The sequence below is a fragment of the Mustela lutreola genome, chromosome 3 (assembly GCF_030435805.1).
Source record: "Mustela lutreola isolate mMusLut2 chromosome 3, mMusLut2.pri, whole genome shotgun sequence".
Classification (NCBI taxonomy): domain Eukaryota; kingdom Metazoa; phylum Chordata; class Mammalia; order Carnivora; family Mustelidae; genus Mustela; species Mustela lutreola.
The window spans coordinates 168,479,689-168,503,249 of NC_081292.1; the positions used below are offsets into that span (position 1 = coordinate 168,479,689).

Genomic DNA, 23,561 nt, shown 5'->3' on the forward strand with positions numbered 1-23,561 from the left:
ATTAATTGAGGATTTGGGGGGTGGGGGCACCTGAGTGGCTCAGTGAGTTAAGCATCTTTTTCTCAGGTCATCATCGTGGGGTCCTGGGATGGAGTCCCACATTGGACTCCCTGCTTAGTGTGGAGTCTGCTTCTCCCTCTGCCTTCTGTCTCTCTTTCCTGCTCATGCTCTCTCTCTTCTCTCTCTCAAATAAATAAATAAATAAATAAATATTGAAATAATAGGAAAAAAGTGTTTATGCTTACCCAGAGAGTTCCTATTTCCAGTTTCCTTCATCCTTTTGTATAGATCAAAGATTTCATCTAGTATCATTTTCTTTCTGCCTGAAGGACTTTTTAAAAATATTTTTTGAGGGAAGATATGCTGGTGATGAATCATTTCAGTGTCTGTGTGTTTGAAAACATCTTTATTTCACCTGAGTGTTTGAAAGATACTTTCTTAGGTAATGAATTCTGATTTGGCAGAGTTTTTTTCCTTCAGTGTTTTAGACAGCTCCATTATCTTTAAACTTGCATTTTTCAATGAGAAATCTGTCTTCTTTATCTTTATTCTTCTGTAATAATGTCCTTTTCCCTAGCTTGAATCTTTTCTCCTTATCACTGATTTAAGAAATTTGATAATAATGTGTTTTGATGTTTATGTTTCTTATCCTTAAGATTCAGTGACTTTCTTGGATCTATGGGCTTATACTTTTCATCAAATTTGGAAAAATTTTGTCAATTATTTCTTTACATTTTTTCTATACGATCTCCTCCTCCCTTTAAGGGACTCCAATTACAGGTATGTGACACCATTTGAGGTTGCACAGCTTACCCATGCTTTGTTCACTTTTTTCTTCTGTACTTATCTTTTGTTCTAAAATACATGATCTACCATTATTCCCATCCAGTGTATTTTTCATCTCAGTCATGGTTTTCAACTTTAGAAGTCCAGTGTTAGGTTTCTTTTATTATCTTCCCCCACATTTAATTAATATGCTTTGTCCTTCTTCTAGCTTCTCAAATATATGGTAACCATTGTAGTAACTGTTTTACCTATCTACTAAGTCTATCATCTAGGTCAGTTTTAATTGACTGAGTTTTTTTTTTCCTTTCTTTCCTTTCCTTTTTTTTTCCCCCTTTTATTTCACTGGGTGCTGGATATTTTTGTATCTCTATCAATATTCTTGATCTCTGCTCTGGAATGTAAAGTTACTTGGAAATACTTTATAACATTTTGGGGTCTTGACCACAGCAGTATTTAGTCTAAGGTTAATTTTTCCCCACTACTGAGACAACACCCTGCTTAGCACTCCAATCCACGCCCCATTATTTATGAGATTTTATGCTCTGGTTGTTGAGAACAGGCACTATTCCTGAACCCATACATGCTATGGGCACAATTTCCTCTAACCCTTTCGGGGAGGGGTGCTATTTCCCCAGTCATGAGCAGTTCCCTCACACACATACACTAACCAGTAATCGAACGCATTTTCAAGGGGACCCTCTACAAAGTTTTTTTCTCTGTGAAGACACCCCTGCCCAGTACTTTGCCTTGCAAATGCCACCTGCCTTGGCCTCCCCAGACTCCTAGATCCCACTCCTCAATTCAGAGAGTCCCTTGCTCTCTGCCTAGGATCTCTTCACGGAGATCCTAGGAGCCCAGAGGTCCTTTGAGAGGTCAAGCAGTTCAGTGTTTGCCAGTCATGTTGGTAAGTTCAGACCTTGTCATCCATTTCTGTCCTCAGCTGTAGGCATTCTCCATTTGCTAGTTCAACTTTAGGGGAAGCTGGGTGAGAGGCATTTGGAAATTATCTGTGCTACCTTTGCAACTCTTTTATAAATCTAAAATAGTTTTAAACTAAAAAGAGTTTTTAAAACCAAGTTGGCTTCACACCCTGGGCTCCAACCTCCCATTTTACAATATTAGAAAAATACTGCTCTTTACTAAGAAAGGAGATAGAAACACCTACTCAGAGTACAAATTATTGTGAATCCCTTCAACAGCTCTTCCAATAAGCCAACAAGCTCACATTTGGATATCATAAAGAGCTGAGATGTATGCAGACCACCAGAGCACTGTGTGATAGAAACTAATTTCCTGGCTTGAGCTGGTTTTTTAGGAATCATACAGGTCCAGAACATGGTTTAATAAGGACTTTTTAAAATGCTTTTGAATTAATGGGGAGATTTTTAAATCTCCTTTCTTTTGTCTTCATTTCTCCTCCTTTTCTTCTTCTCATTTGTCTTCTGCCTCTACGTGTCTCTCAATGTGAATCTTTCCCCCTGGTGCTTTCATTTGACAGTCTTGACTTATTTAAATCCTGGTTAGTGGGGGAACGTTTGAGATAAGTGATGAATATCCCAGAAGTTCAGGCTGAACTATGCAACAGCTGACTTAGAATCCCTTCAATATCCATGATTATAATGGGAAATGCTGGTGGATTCCATTGAACACCTCTACAATAACATAGCCAACTACCTTGAAGGATAAAAAGGTAGTAGATGTCAGAAAGGGCTTGGAGTTTCGACCACAGCTTTTCAGCTCTAAAGAGTTCCCCTAAAGTTAGACTCCGAGGAGGTCTGTCTTCAGGTAGTATAAACATATTATCACTTTGACAAGAAAGAGCTACTTTCTCCAGAATCTTTTATACATAGTAGATTTTAGGTCATCCTTAATTTTTTTACCTTACAGGAGAGAGGGGGTCGTTGACCTACATACAGAGCCATTTCATTTTCTTACTCTTGATGACAATGGTCTCCACACCTAGGGACCCACTTCTGCTCCAACCCCTTTTAGTCAGCAATTCACCATGGGTGCAAGACTTTAAAACCTTTGAGTCTCTGAGTTCCTGGGATTAAAAAAGAAAAATTATCTGTGCTTCCTTCCAACCAGCAAGCTTCAGAATTCAGAATTCAACACACAAAAAGGGATATCGAAGCTTTAATCTAGGAGCCTTTTGAAGAGATTTTCCCAAAAAGAAAAGTTCCAGTAAAGTTACTCTCTTCACGTTAGTAGCCTGCATGTCAGCCTCGCCCTATTTATTATCAGGCTCTTCTCCTTGACCCTTTTTAAAATTCTGAAATAATTAAAATGAGAAAAAGAATTAGTAGAGTCCTGATTCTTTTTTGCATGTAAAGTTATCTGGACTTGAAGTGAGGAGGACTCTCTTCTTTCATGAACATACTAGTAAAAAGCATGCATGTTAACTTTTTTTGTCCCAGCTGGATTAATTTGACTTAATAAAATATAATTCATAAGCCAGAATTAGACCTCTGAAAGTAGCTAATTACCTTAAAAATCACTGAAGAAAATCACTGGACAATGCTTTTCTGGTTCAGACCAGACAGGCTGAAATCCGAGCAGAGAGAAAGACGGTATTAGGTTTCCTGAGGCAAGAAAGGCACTCTCTGGTCAGGTTCAAGCATGGATAACTGTTGAAAGTCCCCACACCAACCCCAACGTTTCCACCAAATAACAGAAGAGTTACTTGCCTAAGGAGCCAGGCTCTCGGGCACTGATACATAATCCAGAAAACTGTCCACACCTTCCACATCCTAAATGAATGAGTTATTTTTTTGAGGGGAGAAAACATGGCCTGATCCAACAGGTGTTTGAGGCATCAGAAGGGTATTAAAGAGCAAGGTGTCAGGGAGGGGCTGCCCCTGTCAGGTGATTTGATTATTTGCAGAACTTCACACATTCCTGAGCACTTGCAAGGGTCTTAATTCCCATAGTCCTCTAGCAGACCAGCAAGGCATGGTTATCCCCAGTCTGCAGATCAGGAAACTGAGCCTCTTCAAGGACCCATGTTTTGCTAGTAAGGTGGCACACGGTAGAAATTCCCAAAAGCCAAGTATTGTAAGATAGGCCAATGCTGAAAGATCACCTCTCCCTTGTTCACCTAAGTTCTTTTCAAAAAACTCTGTATCTAGTCACCACCTTTCAGACATGAACTATCCCAGGTTTACACCCCTTCCCACCAACCCTGGATGGCCTCTCAGGCAGATTTGTCGGCTTTCTGGTCACTTGCCAAGTCCTATTTGAACATCTATAACTCATCATCAGGAAGGAAAAGAGGTAATGCAGCCAAATCAAACCTTTACCCTCAGGGCACAAGCCTTGATCAGACACTTCCAGAAAGTTATATAAATGTCCAATAAGTCAGTGAAAAGGTGCTCAACATCATTAGCCATCTGGGAAATGCAAATTGAGGCCACGAGGAAAAATTCACTCTTTCACACCCATTAGAATGGCTAAGATCAAAAACACTGAGAAATAATGAACATCAGGAAAAATTCAGAACAACCACAGCTCATGTACACTGTTGTTGGGAGTGTGTAATAATGTAATCACTTCCAAAAATGTTGGCCATTTATATACATTAAATATATATTAAATATCAACTACACACCTGCCAGCAATTCTACTTCTAGATATTTCCCCAAGAGAAATCAGAAAATATGCCCTCAAGAAGACTAACACAAAGATGTTTATAGCAGGGCGTTGATTAGGCATCTGCCTTCAGCTCAGGTTATGATCCCAAGGTCCTGGGATCAAGTCCTGCATTGGGCTCCCTGCTCTGTGGGGAGCCTGCTTCCCCCCTCCCTCTGCTACTCCCCCTGCTCATGCTCTCTCTCAAATAGATAAATTAAGTCTTTAAAAAATAAATGTTCATAGCAGCTTTATTCATAATAGACAAAAAAAAAAAAAACAGAAAAACTCAAATGTCCATACTCTCAATAGAAGAAGGAATTTGAAAAGTGTGGCATATCCATACAATTAAATATGACTCTGAAATAAAAATGAATATGACTCATGCATGCAACAATAGGGATGAACGCCGCAGACATTACACCGAGCAAAAGACGTCAGACACCAAAAAGGAGAAAATTCTAGAAAAGACAAAACTAAATCATGAGAGAAATCAGAAGAGTGGTTGTCTATGGGGGTGATGACTGACACATAACAAACACAAGGGAATTTCTTGGGTGATAGAAACATTTGACATCTTGATTTGGATGTTACTTACACAAGTGTATTCCTTTGTCAAAATTTATACAACGGTAATCTTAAGACCAGTGCATTCCTCTGTCTGCAAAATTTCCCTCACCTTAAAAATACATACATACATGCATTCAAGCATGCATACATACATAAAACTTTTCTCTCATCCAATTCAAAGCCCCCCCACCTTATCCCTACACCTGCTTTAAAAGGGAGTCAAGTCTTGCTTTCTTCTTTTTTTCATTCTTCATTTTGCTCATCATTCTGATGATTCTGGGTCTTCCTCTTCATCCAGTGTATTGGGAGGAGAAAGGGGTTGTCTATTTCTTGTTGAGGAAGGGACACTAGTGAAGCTTCTAGAAAGTCAGGTACTACTTCAGGGGCAAGCAAAGCAGAATTCTCAGTTTGTTCCTTAAATTATTTCCCAGTTTGCCAAAATGCAGGGTTTCACTTGCAATCTGGGGAGACTCTGCCCAAAATATCATCACCAGCCACAACCATCGATCACTTCAGAAAAAAATGTAAGTGATGGCCATTGCTCCGAGAGAAACCATAAGGATGGAAATGGCCGGCCGATTTCTCTCTCAATCTTGCCCCTACCCTGACAGATTTGTCCATGCACATCAGTCATTTCAACTGTAAACATGTATGCTTGTTTAGTCTCACAGTTTAGCATCCCTGAAGAAAGAGAAAGAGAAGAAACCACAGAACAGAAAGGGGCGGGTGGCAGGTCCCCAAAAGAGAGCCTCAGCAGAAGGTCCAGGGAAATAAAGTGGAACTGCTCCTCCATCAAAGTCTCAGGGCAGTGACTTCCCCGTCCTTCATTCAGAGCCAGCTGGGGAGTCTATCCACAGGAGGGAAACTTCTCGCAATAGCTTCATTAGAAAACATGGCTGTATTTTCCTCTCAGTCACTCCCCCATGTCCCCTGCCTCCCACAGGCTGGCACTTGCCCAGGGCTCAAATGGTGGCGTCCAGCCCCCACCCAGGGACCCAGACTTGGAGCTCCAGCCACCTTGCCCCAGGGACCCGTCCCCAGCCCATCACCAGGCATATCAGCTCTGAAAAGGAAACATAGTAGCAACGATGATCCAACAAGTCTGGTTCATAACACTCACTATGCACATCAACCAGTGTGAAACCCCTTCTGCCTGTCAGGGGGACTGGACAACAGTCATGGAAGGAGAATGGGGAAGGGCAGTCAGGCTTATCCAAGGACCCTGGCGACCTCCGGCCATAGGAAACACTGCTCAGGAGACAGATGATTAACATGCGAACATAGGAGCTGTGTCTGTTTCCCCACGAGAAAGATTAAGTGAGGTTTCTGGACCTTAAGTTTCATTTGATTTTGAACAGTTTCTTCTCCCTATTGGTTGCATTGCTCTCTCGGTACCGGTTTTTGGTGGTTGCTGGGTCATGCTGTTATCCAGGGATAGCTGGGGCTCCCTCCCCAAGCACGATGTACTGGCTGTGGGTTCACTGTCATCTCCCATGTAACCCTTGAGATCCTTGCCCAAACCTCGAAAACTGAGTCCAGCTGGTAAGAATGAGATCTTGCGTGCAGAGCTGCTGGCACGATTGGGTGAGAAGTAGGTTGCTCTCACCTGCCCCATAGCACCAAGTCCCCAAGGCTGGTGACCTCCCCTGCTTTGTCCTGCCTTCTGGGTCCACGAGTCTTCCCAGAAATTCTTGTGACGTGCTTAAACAAGACACACTTCTCCCTGCTTTGAGGGTGGTACTGAACACAGCACAGACGGTGTTCCCCGCTTACTGAATGAATGAGCGAACGCATGAACCACTGACAGAAAAGTCCAGAAATAACTTATGGAAAATGCCTTGCACTCCTGGCTCGGAGTAACAGACCATACCAGTGGGAAGAGGCAGCAGGTGGGCGAAGTGACTGAGAGCTTTGGAGCCAGAGGAGGAAGTCCTTGACTGTATGGCCTGATGCAAGTCACTGGTCTTTTAAGCCTCAGTTTCCCCACCTGCAAATTCCGTCCACAGTGTAGATTTGTTGCAAAACCACAGACATTTTTTAAAAATAAATCTAAAAATCAAGTACTGGGGACCTCTCAGCTCAGGTCCAGAGGCTTTGAAATCCCATTGTTGAGGACTTTGTGGAAACCAAGTAATGAGGAGGAAAGAAGGAAAGCCTTGAGCAGGCATGGTCTCACAGGATGCAGGGAGGCTTGGCAGGTGGTGTCAAGGGAGTGAGGAAACAGCAGAAAAGCCCGGGGTGAAGGATTGGTGTGGGCTTCCGCACCTGAGAGGGAACCAGGCAGGGCCTCGGGAAGATGCTGGAAGGTTGATGGGAGCCATGTGTGGGATGTGGGCTCAGAACCCTACTTCCCCACTTAGAAATTAGTTAAAATGACATTGATTCAATAGCCCTTGATGGGCTCATCTCTATTAACTCCTGCTTTTGGGCTCAAGTAACTTTTTCTGTGTACTATGAACCTCGGGCCCTTGTAACAGCCTGTCACCACGATCACTATCAAGGATGGCGAAGAGACATGGGGGCTGTTAGTGTTCACCCCAGCTGCTTTGGATCAGAGGCTGTTCAGACACACAGTGTCTCCTTAATCCCTGCAAGCCAGAGACAAGTCGTTCTGACATGCTTACATGGAAATGTAGTCTTGGTCCCTGACAGTGACCGTTGGACACTGGCCCCAGGCCTTCCTGACTTGCCTATCAGGATAGCAGGAAACCTACTCATAAAACCTGCCTCCGAGGAAAGGACTCGGCCAAAGCTGAGTTGCCCACACAGTTGTGCAAAAACTTGGGTGGGGCCTTCCTCCCTGGGCTATTTCTTCTTCCGCTGGAGAACTTGACACCTATAAGGTCAGGTCTAGGAGGTCCCCAAGACAGTTATCACTTACCACTCTGCTTATTACCACCCCTGCCCAACTTCAGGCTCACCTTCTCGGGGGGTACTGCCATACATACTTTCTATGAAGCGCAGCTTGGACAGAGCCATGGAAACTTTGAGCTCATTCTGGGAACCTGGAAAGCTCAGCTGACATTCTTAGAATCCAGGAATGTCGCAACAGCCGGCAGGGGACGGGTCTGTTATTATCAGCCTCTCTTGCTCCCTTCTCGAACTGTAACTCTGATTCATTATGCAAATTTTGAAAATATAGGCAAGCAAAAAGGAAATCAGAACACCCCTCACCCCATCAGCCATAGGTAAATACACATCAGCCTACTTCCAGGCTTGCTTGCTATCGATGCCTATACATCTCTGCTTTAAAACACAAAAAACAAAACAAAACACACACACACAAGACTGCTCAGTGCTGTTTTGTACCTCATCTTTTCACATAACCACTGCAAATAGCTTTCCGTGTCATTAAACAGGCTCCCACACCTTCATTTTTGATGACTGCCCAGTGTGCGCCGGCTAGATCTGCCTCAGTCAATTGTTTGTGTTGTTTCTCTCATGCCTGTGGTCTGCAAGTTACATCATTACCTGCTCGAAGGAAGTGCCAAGGTTTGGCCAATTAGAAGCTCTTCATTAAAAATGAAAAAGGGCACCTGCAGCCCTCCAGAGGGTGGGCCGGTGTCCTCGTTCTTCTGAAGGGTATCCTTGTTGCGAACAGCAACCTGGCCCTCCGCCGGTGAAGCCCTGGATGGGGGAAAGAGACCCGGCTCTATTTCCCCGTGGACCACTTTGGAAAAGCTAGGCAGCTTTTAAAAAAAAGAAAATGTTTTGTGATTGTTTGTGAGCACACACAGGCTCAGCGACAAAATGAGACAGAACCCTTGATTTCTCACCTCCTGCTGCACTGTTCAAAATGTTCAAAATGCCTCCCAGAGAGGCAAGGAGGAAGCAAATGCGAAACACTGATTGTGAAATTCGCATCCTCTCTTAGCTGGTTATTGTCCCGAAGGACATTTCACATCAAACTGTATTTGTTTATAAAGATTCTTCCCCCCAAGACAAACCACTTCTCCAGATACTGCTGTCGGGAGGCTAGAGAACTAGAGAGACAGAATTAAAAAATGCTGAGGGACCCGGGGTAGAGACATGAATGGGACGGAAGGACAGAAGCCACTTCCAGCCTGGAAACCCTCGATGGGGGATCTCGTTCGGAGCCCCAGCCAGGTAAATAACAGGAAAAAGAGCCGCCACAGAAAGGAGAGCTGAAAAGCAGTCATTAAGCAGATGCGTTGGTGCGACATGTTGAATTTCAGGGAATACCCACAGCGGGCTAGCTCTGCTGTGGGCACTGAGGCACAGACACCAATAAAACCCCATTTCTACACTCAGGGAGCCACCCGTCTTAAGAGAGGAGTCAGACGTGCTAATGCACGTTTGAAACGTGGTGTGATAAATGCAATTCCCCGGGCACTTCATGTATGTGGTATATGATGACAACACAGGGGGGTAACCCTCTGTCGGTGGCACTGGGAAGGCATCGCAGATGAAGAGGAGGGGACGTGGGGAATGTGTGCACCACCCCCAGGAAGGAGCCGCAGGCAGAAGGCATGAGGGCATGACACAGCAGGTGTGTTCCAAGAACTGCACCTGGCCAGGCAGGGTTGAGACACAGGCTGGAGCTCCAGGAATTAAAGCCGCAAGGCCAGTGGGAGCTGGGTCAGACCGTGTCCTGTGTCTGAGGGGGAAACGAGCATGGGCTCCGTGCAGCGGGCAGGAGGAGCCCTTGGGGTTTCATCGGGCACATGGCTGAGTCACACTGGAGAGGCTCTTTCTGGGTGGTATGGAGCTTGCTCGATTAGAGCAGGGGGCAGAGTAGGAGTCCGCGGCTAAAGCTCAGGCTAGAAATGATGTGGGCCTCCACACAGGGCGGTGGCGGTGGGAGCGGAAGGAGGAAGCGTTTCCGGTGATGATGAACGACTAGGAGTCCACGGGGCCAAGTGACCAGTTGAAATGCAGGGCAGCCGGGTGACAAGAAAAAGGCAAAGAGCCAATAACTTACAGAACAAGACAGGGAGGCAGAAGAGGGTTAAATCTGGGGCAGATGATGGAGGGGGGGGGGGGGGGGGACTCCCTTCCCCAGGCACATGCGGAAAGGACGGAGCAGTCGTTGCAGAAACAGATCCCAGTTGCAGTCGGGATGGACTCGTGGGCAGAAAGCAGGATGGGCAGCCGCTCCTGAGAGAGCCAGAGCTCAGAATAAAGCAGGACCAGAGGGCGGACGGGGAGGACACAGGAAACCGAGAGGGAGCAGAGGCTCACGAGCCACATTTGGCGTGGGGGATGGCCATGTCCCCTCAGTTCCAGGGGCTGGGATGCTGAGAAGAGTGACCACAGTGCCACTCAGGAAGGAAGAAGGCCAGGACGGGCTGAGAGATGAGGGGCCTACAACCCACGTCTGAGCAGGGCGGAGATGAGAAGGGGACTGACAGGCATGGACGAGCTAGAGAGGCCGAAAGCTCCGTGAGCAAGGCAAACACATTCACAGCTTGTCCAGACAGTGACCCAGGAGCACGGGTTCGCAGTGGGGCTGGTGTTTTAGGAGTGCCCACAGGGGACAAGGGCCAGCCCCGTGGTGGAGGGAGGGGCTGTGCGACTGGCCTCCTGCTTTCAGCCGAGAGTTTCCCACTGGGGTCTGAGGCCCAAGGCTCAGCATGACCCTGGCCCAGTCAGCAGCCTGCCATCTGCCCTTAGGTAGGCGTGTGGCGTTCCCCCAGGTGCCAAGAGGCTCTGAAGAAGCCACTGTCCCGAGAGGCACTGGTGTTTGAGGAAGAGGACACTTTGGGATCAGCTGGTGGACTGGGAGGCAGCAGAGGACTCCCACCTCTGAGGGAGACCACAGTGTCCCATAGGAATCTAGGACCCCCCCCCCCCAGGAGACCACTGGGGTCTGTACCCAGATGGGCTCAGCCAAGATTCACAGTCTCCAAGGAAAGTCCGATTGAAACAAAGGGATCCCCCTAGTTAGGGATGGCTATGTGCTCTACTCCTTCTTCCAGCCCTGTCTGAGGACACCCCAGGACCAATCCGTGTCATTGCCTTGAAGGATGCATTCAGTCCCTCTGTGGGAGCAAGGCAAGCCTTGCCTCACACCATCACTAAAGATGAACAGTTTACAGCAGAGACTGAGAAAGAGCCTGATGGTCTAAAGGACCCTCGATAGAACCAGGACTCCCAGGCCCACTGTGATTGGCAACTATGACAAAGAGCCCAGGTAATTAGTGCTTCGAGCGCTGCCATTTGAACCACATTACCTTCCCAAGGATCACCAAGCAGCTACAAATTCCTCATAAGGTCCTACTCTGCACATGGCGTCTTCGGAAACCTTCCAGCTACCTCCACCACTTGTAAGCCCCAGGGTCGTCCAGACTCTCACTTCCGCCCCTCAGCTCAGGCTGACCTCCCAGAGCCTGGGTAGGGAAATGCTGAGCTCACAGCCGCCCCTGCCTTCCACGGAGCCGACATGCCCCAGGAGTAGAGTGGAGGGGTGAAGGGGTGGCAGCGGCGATCAAGGGCCATAGGGGGGGTCGCGCACCCCGACCTCGCAATGACCCGCCTTGGCCTTCCCACAGGTGTGCGCAAGCGCTGCTGGAGCACGGCGCCTCGGTGCACTGCGCGGGCGGCGCGGGCGGGGACACACCGCTGCACGTCGCGGCGCAGCGCGGCCTGGACGAGCACGCGTGCCTCTACCTGGGTTGCGGCGCGCGCGTGGACTCGAGGAACGGGCGCGGCGAGACGCCCCTGAGCGCGGCGTGCGGCGCGGCGCGGTGGCCCGACGAGCACGCGCGCCGCCTGCGCCTGTGCGCGCTCCTGCTGCGGCGCGGGGCGGCGGCGGACGCGCGCGACGAGGACGAGCGCAGCCCGCTGCACAAGGCCTGCGGCCACGCGTGCCCGGGGCTGGCGCTCCTCCTGCTGCGACACGGCGCTGACGCGGGCGCGCTCGACTACGGCGGGGCCTCGCCGCTGGCCCGCGCGCTGCAGACGGCCGCCTGCGCTCCTGAGCCCGGCCCGCAGCGCACCGTGCAGGCGCTGCTCAACCACGGCTCCCCCGCCGTGTGGCCCGACGCCTTCCCCAAGGTAAGAGGGCCCCGGGGACCGGCCTGCAGCTGGGGGCTCGCTGCGCCTGCGAACTTGTCGGGATTGCAGCTTCTGATTCCCCGGGTGCGGGAGGTGGGGGAATATAGCTCTCCCTGGTGAGGCGGTGGCTGCTGAACTTGGGGCCACACTTGGAAGGGCAGGTGTCCCTGGGCCAGTCCCTAGAAAATTCAGTTGGCTGGGCGCCTGGCTTGCTCCTTGGGTGGAACCTGCAACTCTTAATCCCCGGGTTGTGAGTTCAAGCGTCACGTTGGATGCAGAGCCAACTTAAATATAGTTGTTTTTAAATAAACTGGGGACACAGGACACTTAGTTGGACGGCGCCCTCATGGCTCAAAATGTTTTGGCAGCTTATCTAATTGGTAAACAATGAAAGTCCATTCAGTGTTTGATATAAAATGAAATACCCAATCTGGCTACCTACCTTAGTCATTACTTGAATGAAAGCACTTGACACGTCCGCAAATATCTGACATTCAGTCCACACCACACTCCTACAAAAGACACCGGGCACGTGACCCAGGCCCATGAGGTTCTCCCACCTGGGTTTCAGCCAGGTGAAATGCCTCATTCAGGGTTAGGACTGTGTTGGGGTCTCAGCCCCAAGTTGCAGACTTGACTCTGAAGCAGCATGTCACTTTTTCCACGTATCAGATCTGCCCTGAAATGACAAAGATAAAGGGTAAGGATTGCCCATTAGAGAAAGCACTTAGAAGATGGAAAATATTTCCAAAACGAAGGTCCCCCAAATATTGGTTGGAATAAGGGTTTGTCCTCCTAAAAAGACTCCATTGAAAGGAAGTCATGCCATTAGGTATAAACTGAGAGTGTTCGACTTAAAAATTATCCCCAGACTCAGTGATCATATGCAGGAGACACACTTTGGCTGGGTATGTTTTGAACAAATAGCTGAAAAGCTTCTACTTTAAAAGGACATCACTCTAGATGGTCTGAAATAGTGAAATCCACACACTTCTCTCAAATGCCAACTTTGCCTTGTAGATGCATTCAGAATAACACTTGTGTCTATTAAAACATAGGTCAAAGAGGGGCAATTCTACCCACATAACTCCCTCGGTGTGTCCTTACCTCACCAGCACTGTGACAAGGTTCTTCCCCTACCTCTCACAGTATCTTTGAATTGTTCTCCATGGCACTCCACTAATGCAGAATTTCAATATGGCAGGCTCTTGAAAGGGAGCACCAGCATTTCCATATTCTGTACCACTTACCTTTCATAGTCATCATTTACATTGCAATGTGTCCCCGTATTAGCGATCTTGGTTTATCAGCCAAGGGAACAGGACATCCCTGCTGCCCCTCCGGCCATGTTTGCATTAAACCAAGAAGCTCACTTCACCCTTCCTGGCATGGAACCGCATAAAGAAGGACCGAGAAACAAACAGAACAAAATAAATGTCCTTACGCATAGGCCAAAAGTGAAAAATATTTGGGGCAAGTTCTTTAAAAGAGAAAAAAGTCAATATAGTTCAGTAGTGACGAGTCGTAATCCTTTGTTAGCCTGGGAGTCATGCGATCTGAGTGATCTCTGTAGGTTTCCAAGTCCTGGGCGCAGCCTCATGGACATCATCCCTGGGGGCAGGACCTCCAGCACCTGAACTCTGTCTTCAGAGCTCTAAGAATTATCCTATCTTTGCTTCGAGATGCAGGAGAAGGCACAATGTCTCCCGCCTGGGCCCCCAAGGGCCCCCTCCTGGAATTCCCCCATGCTTCGCCAGCCACATGAGACTAGAGCACGGCCACTGAGGGGGGGCAGGGAGCTTCAGGTAGGTTTGAACTCAGAGGCCGTTATACAGCAATGACCAAGAAGCCATGAGAAGCGCTTGGCTCCTAAAAGTGACAATGGATCTCTCAGCCATTTCACACCATCTGGGAAGGGATTGGAGCTTTCTTGAGAAAGCTTAATACCTGGAGGTGTTCACAAAAAAGCATTGCCACCTTGTCTCCTCCACCCCACAGTAAGCACAGTGTCGCAGGGCAATTCCTCCATCAGTGTTTGCTGAATGAATGAAGTGAGCTCCAACAACTCCAGGGCCAGTGCCCCAAGGGTTAGATCTTTGGAAACCGGGATGAGACTTCTTTGCGCCGAGATCCCCCATACCTCTACCTCTACCTCTACCCCACCAAGGAGTGCCGATGGGGTCCACAGCCACCAGCCCCTGGCGCTCAGGTCTGGAGTGGGTTTCAAAGGGGAACACACTGACCGCCACCCTGGGAATCCTGTAAACAGAGGCAGGCGGCTGCGTTTGTTCTAGCCTTGCCCAGGACAAATACAGCGAACTCTGGAAATCAGGCAGCAGCCCGTCCCTCCCCCCAGGCCCCTGCAAGTGGTCCACCAGGGAAGGGGTCTAATCACCACGCAGGGCATCAAAGGGACAGACCCGACTGCTCAGCAGACTCGTGGAGTGCGCAGCAAACACTGAACCGAGCCACAAAGACGCTCTGCCGGCAAGACTCAGCGCCGTGGCGGGGCGTACACAGAGGCACCGGGGAATGTCACAGAGCACGCCGTCCGTGGGCAACAGCCGTGCTTTAAATAGATGTAAAGAGACACCCACGGAGCTCAGAATTACTGAGGCAAAGGTTTCACAGCGAGCTTATGACATAAATCACAGCTCCCCCATGCCCAGACAAAGGCACTGTCGCCGCGGCGGGCGGACTCGGAGCATCCATCGGAGCCGTGCGCAGTGCTCTGCCCCGAAAATCAAAGTGGTGTCACAGCTTGGGAAGCAAGCATGTTGACAGTGCCAGGCCTTTCTGCCCGGCTGCCCGCTAGTTAACACCGGAGTCAGACGTTGGGGCGCGAGGGCAGGCGCAGGCGCGGTGGCAGGCTGCTGCCGGGTTTGAATCCTGGAAGCTGTCCGCCTGGGCGGGCGCCGGCCTACAGGAGAGCAGGCGGGAGGGTGGGGTGACACACACCAGCAGATCCAAATTTGTTTTGCAATTGTCACTAGTGGATAGTGGGTCAGATGCTTGGTCTGCAATGTGGGTTTTGCTCACATCTCCTGCCCCTTGTTCCTCTGTGCTGGGCCATCTAAATCATCCAGACTGGCCCAGGAGTGCTGGCTGTGCAGGGACTGCAGCAGCAATGAGCCATCTCCACCAAGCCGCACTCACAGGCTGTTTCCCCCCGGCACTTGCTTACTCCTTCAGCAGACGTTTCTCAGAACGCCTGTGCTCAGTGCTGGAGTTCGTGTTGGACGGCAGTTCGCGTGTGTCCCGCCCTAGTGGAGCTGCCAGTCACCTGAGTGGAGGACAGCCTTGACTCAAACCACTACATGTTCAGTGCGAAGTTGCCGTGGTCGGAGAGCTTGCTCAAACAAGGCCCTGTGTGGCTCGAAAGTGCCAAATGGGGGCCTGAGCTGGCTGATGCAGAGGGCAGGGTGAGAGACTTCCCTGGGCGCGTGGGGAATGAGCCCAGACCTGAAGGCGGAAGACTCGGCTGGCTGCGTGAAGAAAGGAAGGGCCATTCCCGGCAGCATAGGCAAGAATCTTGGAGCAGAAAGAGCACTGTAGTAGGGGCAGTTGAAAGATGACCCAGGAGCTAGAAGGAAGCAGTAAGAGGGGGCAAGAGGCAGGGGTTTCAGGGATTAAGAGTCTTAGCCTTTGTCGTAAGAGCAGTGGGAATGTATTACATCATTTGAAGCAGAAGTGACATAATCAAATGAGCATGGGGTTGATTTTTCTGCAGAAGAATGGAGAAAATGTGCGGGCAGGGGATGAGTGGGAAAGCACACGCTGCTGTGGCAATCCAGGTGAGGCCTGCAGATAGCTTCCGCCAGGGGAAACGAAGATTGGCGGTGAGAATGACAGATTCTAGAAACGTCTGCAGAGCTCTGGTCTTGCCTTACCTTCCCAGCACTGACCATGCTGAAAGGATATGGGGCCCAAGTTTTTACATTTGCATTTTACCTAAGTACAGAACAAGGTGAAGTGACTTCACGGTTCTCCAACCTCCCAAGCTTTTCAGGGGGAGAATCCCGGGGTGGTAGTAGTCACAAACCAGACTCCATTTCCCTCCGGTCTCCAGTGAGCGAGTGGCGTATGCGCCCCTCCCCCTGGGAGGACGGAGGTGAGCTCCCCTAAATGGCGCACCTCTGTTTCTCTTGCTCTTGTTTTATTTCTCCATCTGCATATAGAGTAAGGCGCCTGTGTGGTTTTTTCCCCTTAATTTTCTTTCTGCCGCCTCATTAGCCGAGGAGAGTGCGCGTGGACCCTAATGACACCAGGATGTCAGAGGAGTGTAACTGCTGCGTCTCCGCAGACAGCACGGAGGCGGCGGAGATCTTTAAACTGTGTTGGCATAAAAATAATGGAAGCAGCCAGCTGCCTGGCAAACGTGAGGGGGCACAGTGCCGGGGGATGGGGGAGGGCCGGGGAGCCCCAGAGAGGTGGAACTGAGGAGAGACAGGAAATGAATTCCCAGAGACAGGCAATAAGACTTGGTCACAGTCTGTGACCCAGGGAGGAGGGGCCCCAGGGAGGGGGGGGGCGCGTCTGCTGAGGGAGGGCAGCTCTTGGGGGGAGGGGGGCAGTGTGGGAGAGGCCTTTCCTGTCACGTGCAGTCCCTGGGGACCATTTAACAGTTTGCAGAGACAAGGGAGAGGGCCAAGGGCAGGGGCAGTGGCTGGGTGAGGGTATCCGAAGAAGCAGGAATGGCTTGGGAGACTAGATCTGAAGGGATCCAGTGTGAACCGCTCCTCTTCATGGTGTGGTTTCCTCCCAGTGCAGAAGAGAGACCATTGAAATCAGAGACCGCCACGCCCCAGAAAATAGCACATTAGTGGTGACTCGTGAAAGCCGGAAATAGCCACACGTTGGGGGCATCCTGTGCGGTGGTGAAGGGATAAGACTGGGCGAGGCTCAGGTGGGAAGATGCTTGCCTGCCTGGCTCTCCCTCTGTCTCTCTCCTACTCTAAAGCCCGTTTATGTTGGACTTTGAAACAGGAAGGGATTGGGACAAAAAAACAAGTTTCGAGTAGGGAGGCACCCAGAGATGTTGGTTCTTCCAGCAGTAAGGTGATTAGGGGCTTTTGAAGGGCAGCCGTTCTTGTCTTCGTACTGACATAGCTGCAAAGACAGGCAAGAGGAGGTAAGGAAGACAGGAAGGGAGGGGGCCGCAAAGCAGATCCAAGGCCCCAACACGATGACCTCATGTCTGAGTCAGGGAGCTCCCGCTCCTGCGCTGCACCACCCCGAGTTTTCAGGCAATCAGGCAGTTGCTACAAAAATATTCTAGAGGTCAAAAAGGCATTAGGGGATGTCTTTGGAGATGCAGTGCATTCTAAGAGATGCAGGGAAGTGCAGAGGTGGAAACCAAGGAACCCGGGTTGCATAGCAACCTGAGAGCTCTGCTGGGAAGAGGGTAAGAGAGGAGGCCTCCCAGTGGGGGTGGGGCGCAGTCACCAGGTGAATATGGAAGCAGAGGGAGGCTGGGCACCATCCTCATGAGCCTACCTCTGCTCAGGCCCTCCACAGGCCCCCCTGGTGGAATGAGACTGGCACCACAGACTTCCCCTGCATGTTAACAGACCTCGTGTCTGATCTTCCCTTAACTGATGCTGAATAGGGAGATAAATAAATAGATCCATGACGGGGAAAGGGAGCAGAAAAACAAAAAATGGGGACAGCATCCACAGAATAGAAAGGCGACCTATACCCCTCATCAGAAGATCCAGAAGAAAGTCTGAGAAACTGTGTGCCATGGATGCTCTCACCTACAGAGTGCAAGAAGACATAGCCTCTACATCCCTAAAAACAGAGCCCGTGATGGGGACAAGGCAGCAGAATGATGTGAAAAGGAAGATGGAGGAGACAAGGTCATATGGGGGAGGGTGGCAAGTATATGAAGCAAGGCAGAAAACAGAACAGATTCATAAAAGGAACAGAGTCTGTGATTTAAGTAAGGGAGCTGGGCTGGTGGCACCTGTGGCTTCAGATCCCTTCCCTGGTGTCCCCTGGGGTCTACTCGACTTGTTGAAGGGGTGAGGGCAGCACAGCTAGAACTTTCAAGCTGAGCTCAGAGTCCCAGGCCAGCTGGTTTCTGACTGGCTTCAGCAAAAGGTGACACCATGGAAAACTAGGCATGGAGGGAAAAAGAAGCCAGGGTGTTTCTCCTCTTTCTCTGCCTTGGTAGGTTCACCAGCAGTACCTGCATCCCCAAGGTTCTGGGACCCCAACGACTCCTCCTTATGGTCACAGCCCCCACTGGGCAGCCGCTGACTTGGTTCCAGACTCCACTGTATCTCATATAACAAGAAATGTAGAAGTAAGGCAGGCTTTTGGACTGGTTGTTTCTGTGTCCTCACGAAGCTATCAAGGAATCAGGTTTGTCCAACCTCAGTGAGTCAGCTTTGTCCTCAAAATAGCTTTTGTGATAAGATGGCATCCAGCAACAACTGGGCCAGCCAGCTTCATATCCAATTGCTTTTCTCTGGAAGCCCTGAGGAGATCTTCCCATGTTTCACTGGCTCAGGCTGACTTAAACATGCACTTTCCCAAACCAGTGATGACAAGTAGAATGGAGTTACTGTGACTGAATCACACTAATCCTTTGGACTGTTGGAAAATCAACCACTGTGTGTTCACTACTAATATTAAAACCTCTTCCTAAGTGCAAAGGTAAAAAAAAAAAAAAAGAAGAAGAAGAAATAGAAGAAAAAGTGGTCATGAAGAGCAGAGTGAAGTGAGCCAACCTACAGAAAAGTGATATTACTGAAGAAAAGCCTAGAGCAAATGGATCAGAAATAGTAATCAAAGACATAATAGAAGAAAACTTAGCTGCACTAGAAGTCTTAAAGTCTTAACTCCTAGAAGTTGAATGGATACTCTATGCAAATCAGTGATGGGAGACACACTCCTTTTATTTTTAATTTCTTCTCTTTTCTTTAGGATTTTAATTTTAACTAATCTCTATGCCCAACATGGGACTTGAATTTACAACCCTGAGATCAAGAGTCTCATGCTCTACCGGCAGAGCCAGCAAGGCGTCCTTGGAGACACATTCCTATATACATTCTAGCAGAAGTATTCATAAAAAGCATGAAAAATATCTTGCCAAGTATGTGAGCAGAAAAGCTATTCATAAAGGAATCAAACTCAGGCTGGACTCTGATTTCTCTGCTGCTATAGTATCATGAGACAAGAAAATATCATTTTCAGACTTTTAAAGAAAAAGTTTGGATGTGTACCCCTGGGGATAAAAATACATTATATGTTTATAAAAATTAATAAATTAATTTTTAAAAATTTGATTATGCTAATATGGATAAGTAGTAGTAATGAAGGTTTCGGTATACTTGTCATTAGATTTTAATCATATGGACTCATTTTACTTGCTCTCCAAATAAATCCTCTAATGGAAAAAAAAAAGTTTGGATGCTAGAATTTTAGACTCATCCTAGATGGTTTTCATTTTGATGGCAAAAGTAAAACGCTTTTAGATATCATGGGCTCATAAGATATGCCTTCGTAATGCATCAAAAAAATACTTCTATTTATTTGATTATTTAGCCAAAAAATATTTATTGAGCACCAGCCACGTGTCAGCAACATATTAGATGTTTTGGATATATGAGTAGATAGTTCAAGGGGGAAGACGTATTCTTGCCTTCGTGGGGCTAACAGTCTAATGGGAAGACAGTCTTTAAACCACAAGCATAATGAACGGGCCAATAAAATGATAAGGACTAGAAAGAGAGAAAGTAAGGGAAAAGGTGAGCAGTTGCAGTTGTACGTGCAGTAGCTAGGGTGGGTGGCTTTGAGTCAACACTTGAGAGAGGTGAGGACATGTGCATTTCAAGTATTATAGGGGAAGGGGCCAGCCAACCAGCAGCCAATATGCAGTCTGAGATTAGAGTGGGCCTGACCTGAGAATGAGGTGACTAGTGTGGCTGATGGTGGAGAGAACCAGTGACAGTAGGAGATGAGACCAGAGGGAGAGGAGAGGCTCAAATAGTATGGGGCACTTATAGGGCATTGTCATGACTTTAGCCATGGAGGGCTTTGAGCAGAGTGGCAGGACCTGCTAACATTTGATGGGGACCCTCTGCTCTCTGTGCTGAGGAAATACGTCAGGAGGAAGAGTGCAGAAAGTGGAGGGACAAGTTGGGGGGCTACGTGAGGATCCATGTGAGGAGTGCTGGGGGCAAGTGGGAGGGAGGCACTCTGATGCTGGCTGTATTTTGGAGGTGAAGCCACCAGGGTATCTTGGTGGATTGAATGTGCAATGTGAGAGAAAGAGAGGGGTCAAAGATGACCTCTAAGGCATTCAGCCCAAGAGACTGGTTAGATGGGTTTGCCATCAGCTGAAGTGGGAAGATTGTGGGTATAGTAATTAACAGAATTCAGGGTTGTTTTGATACCAAGGAAGCAGTTGGCTGTTCCAGTCCGGGGCTTGAGGGAAGGATTTGACTGACCTAGAAATACAACTTTTGAGTGCCAATGGCATGTGAGTGGAATTTATTTATTTTTAGTCAAGTATAATCAACACCTAGTGTTATATCAGTCTCAGGTATACGATACAGTGAATCCACAATTCTGTACATTCCTCAGTGCTCATCATGATGAATGAGTACACTCTTAGTGCCCTTCACCTACTTCCCTCATCCCCCTTCACAGCCCCTATGGTAACCACCAGTTTGTTCTCTATAATTAAGAGTCTGGGGTTTTTTGGTTTGTCTCTTTTCTTCTTTCTTTCCTTCTTTCTTTGTTTCTTCAATTTCACATATATGTGGGATCATAGGTCATGTGTCCCTCTCTGACTGACTTATTTTACTTAGTATCATACTCTCTAGCCCCTTGTCATTGAAAAGTGCAAGACTTCAGTCTTTTTTTTTTTTAAGATTTTATTTATTTATTTGACAGAGAGAAATCACAAGTAGATGGAGAGGCAGGCAGAGAGAGAGAGAGGGAAGCAGGCTCTCCGCTGAGCAGAGAGCCCGACGCGGGACTCGATCCCAGGACTCTGAGATCATGACCTGAGCCAAAGGCAGCGGCTTAACCCACTGAGCTACCCAGGCGCCCCTACTTCAGTCTTTTTTATGGCTGAGTGACATTCCATTATGTGTACGTACTACACCTTCTCTACATACGCATGGGATTTAAAGCCAGGAAACTGGATGGGATCACCAGGAAGTGAGAATGCACAGAAGAAGAAGAGAAACAAGGGCTGAATGCAGAGACATTCCAACATCAAGAAGAAGGAGAAATGAGAAGACAGCCAAGGAAAAAGGAGGGGCCAATGAGGCTTCCTGGAAACCAGCTAAAGAACGTATTATAGAGGAGGACCTGAATGACTGTGTCAGACGTGGTCGACACAGCACAAGGCGAGGTAGAGCACTGGCCACAGGATGCAGCAGCCCCCGCCCATCAATACGCTTAACAAGGGTAGGTTGTCTCAAGTGTCCAGGGCTGAAGGTCCGTGGGGTGAAATACACCAGTTGTCAAAGAGATGAGGTGACAGGGAGCGCCTGAGTGGCTCAGTTGTTAAGCTTCTGCCTTCAGCTCGGGTTGTGATCCCAGGGTCCTGGGATGGAGTCCCACATCGGGATCTCAGCTCTATGGGGAGTCTGCTTCTCCTTCTGCCCCTCCACTCATTCTCTCAATCCCTCTCTCTCTCTCTTTCTCTCTCTCTCTCTCAAATAAATAAATAAAATCTTTTAAAAATTGTTGTCCTATTTAAAAAAAGAGAGACAGATGAGATGAAAGACTATCTCAGGGTTGGGAAACTCAAGTTCGTAGATTCCCACAACTCCACCTCCTAACCGTCTCTCAGGATCGTCCTGTTCTCTCCATCCTGACTCATACCAACTGAGTTTGGGCCACCACCATCTCTCCTAGCCTGTGGAAATGTCCCCTAAGCTGCACTCTGACCCTTCAATATGGCCCCAGGAAACTGTTCTTCACTTTGTAGCCATGGTGATGCTTGTGAAATTAAAATCTGATCCTGTCACCCCCCAACTTGCAGTTCCCCATGCCTCCCTTGTGTCCTCAGGGTCATGTCCAGCCTCATCACAGTGGTTGCGCTCCTCCTGCCCATGCCCTGCCTTCATCCCCAGGCTCTGGCTCACACTCCCCACATCATGCTCCGCACCTGGCCAACATTTTAAGCTCCTCCTCACCTCCCAGGTTTGGTCCCTGTTTTCTCTACCTGGAACAATCTTGTCCTCAGGACTCTCCATACTTTTGTAACTCCTCCTCCTTAGCAGGTCTTAACTGACCAACCAAATCACCACCCACAGCAAATCCAGGTCTCACCTAGGTACCATGTCTAGTACCTTGTGATTCCCCTCTGTGGTACTGTGGCACCTGTTTTCTATTGTTGCTGTGCTTTTTCTTTTATTTGAGATTATAAAAGTCTGTGAGGGCAGATCTTGCCACTGTATCATGCAGACATAACACAATCCCCAGCTTCTAGCAGGAGCTTGGTAAGTATCTAGGACAAATGGCTTCATGGACAGGAGGTGAACATACAACCCAGTGAAAGAGAAACAACTTCAGTAATTGAAACGCAGGTTATAAAACTAAACACTAATACCAAAAATCATTTCTGGAAGATACACATAACATAAAATATGATCTTGTAATAACCATAATCTGAGACTAAAACTCCAGATCTTATTAAGAAAGGAGAAGAATTGGGGCACCTGGATGGCTCAGTCAGTTAAGTGTCTGCCTTCGGCTCAGGTCATGATCCCAGGGTCCTGGGATTGAGCCCTGCATTGGGCTCTCTGCTCCGTGGAGAGGCTGCTTCTTCCCCTCTCTGCCTGCCTCCCTACCTACTTGTGATCTCTCTCTCTGTCAAATAAGTAAGTAAAATCTTTTTTAAAAAATAAATAAATAAAGTCATAATACAACAGGCCAGAAAATTAATACCAAACAGCTAATTTTTAAAAAATAACCTTTTGAAAATTGCAGGATAAACCTCTAAATAACCACTACATCAATAGTTACATCATTGCAGAATATTTAAGAAAGTAGTACACTGTGCCTCAAAAGTTATGGCTATGACCACACCTATGTTCAAAGGAAAATCTGTACTATTTTGAAAGTTGCCTATATTATGTCTCAAGGGGAAAAATGTTACTAAACTAGCTGAGTGATCAGTCCAAGGAGTCAGAAAGAAACAGACAAAGGAATTAATAACAATAAACACAATAACTGATGGGTTAGAGTATTTTAAAAGAGAATGGGTCAACAAAAGCCAATAGGGGATTCCCTGAAAAAAAAAAAAATTAGCAAAATTCCAGTAAGACTAAATAAGGAATGACACTGGAAATACAATTATTTCATCACTATATGAATACATATATATATTTATTTCAAATGAAGAAGGATGCTTATTTCTAGATGTAGTGGGGTTATCTCCCATCCAGGTTTTCTCCCCACATGCACAGACACATTGACAAGGCTTTGGGCCCTCTGCCTTCCTGGGTTTCACCAGTACAGTCTCCCAGCAGACAGACAGAGGAGGGTGAGGTCAGAGGATGTCTCTGATTGGACCCCCTTCTGCCATAGGCTGG

The 23,561-nt window shown here is 48.1% G+C and overlaps 1 protein-coding gene and 1 long non-coding RNA gene across 5 annotated transcripts in view; one reads left to right on the plus strand and one right to left on the minus strand.

The window, feature by feature from the left end:
- Window positions 1–23,561, minus strand: part of LOC131827302 (uncharacterized) — a 140,621-nt gene that overhangs the window by 92,312 nt on the left and 24,748 nt on the right. The window contains exons 2-3 of one of the 4 annotated variants that reach the window (XR_009351968.1): window positions 12,443–12,679; window positions 8,159–8,610 (exon numbers count right to left, since the gene is read on the minus strand). This is a non-coding gene — a long non-coding RNA (uncharacterized LOC131827302). Of the gene's footprint in view, window positions 1–8,158; window positions 8,673–12,438; window positions 12,680–23,561 lie in introns of those variants that run through there. The other 3 variants (XR_009351969.1, XR_009351967.1, XR_009351966.1) reach the window with 3 other exon arrangements.
- ASB18 (ankyrin repeat and SOCS box containing 18) overlaps window positions 1–23,561 on the plus strand; it is a 61,539-nt gene that overhangs the window by 31,306 nt on the left and 6,672 nt on the right. The window contains exon 5 of the mRNA XM_059167634.1: window positions 11,496–12,000. Within this exon, the coding sequence (XP_059023617.1) occupies window positions 11,496–12,000 (505 nt within the window). The remainder of the gene's footprint in view (window positions 1–11,495; window positions 12,001–23,561) is intronic.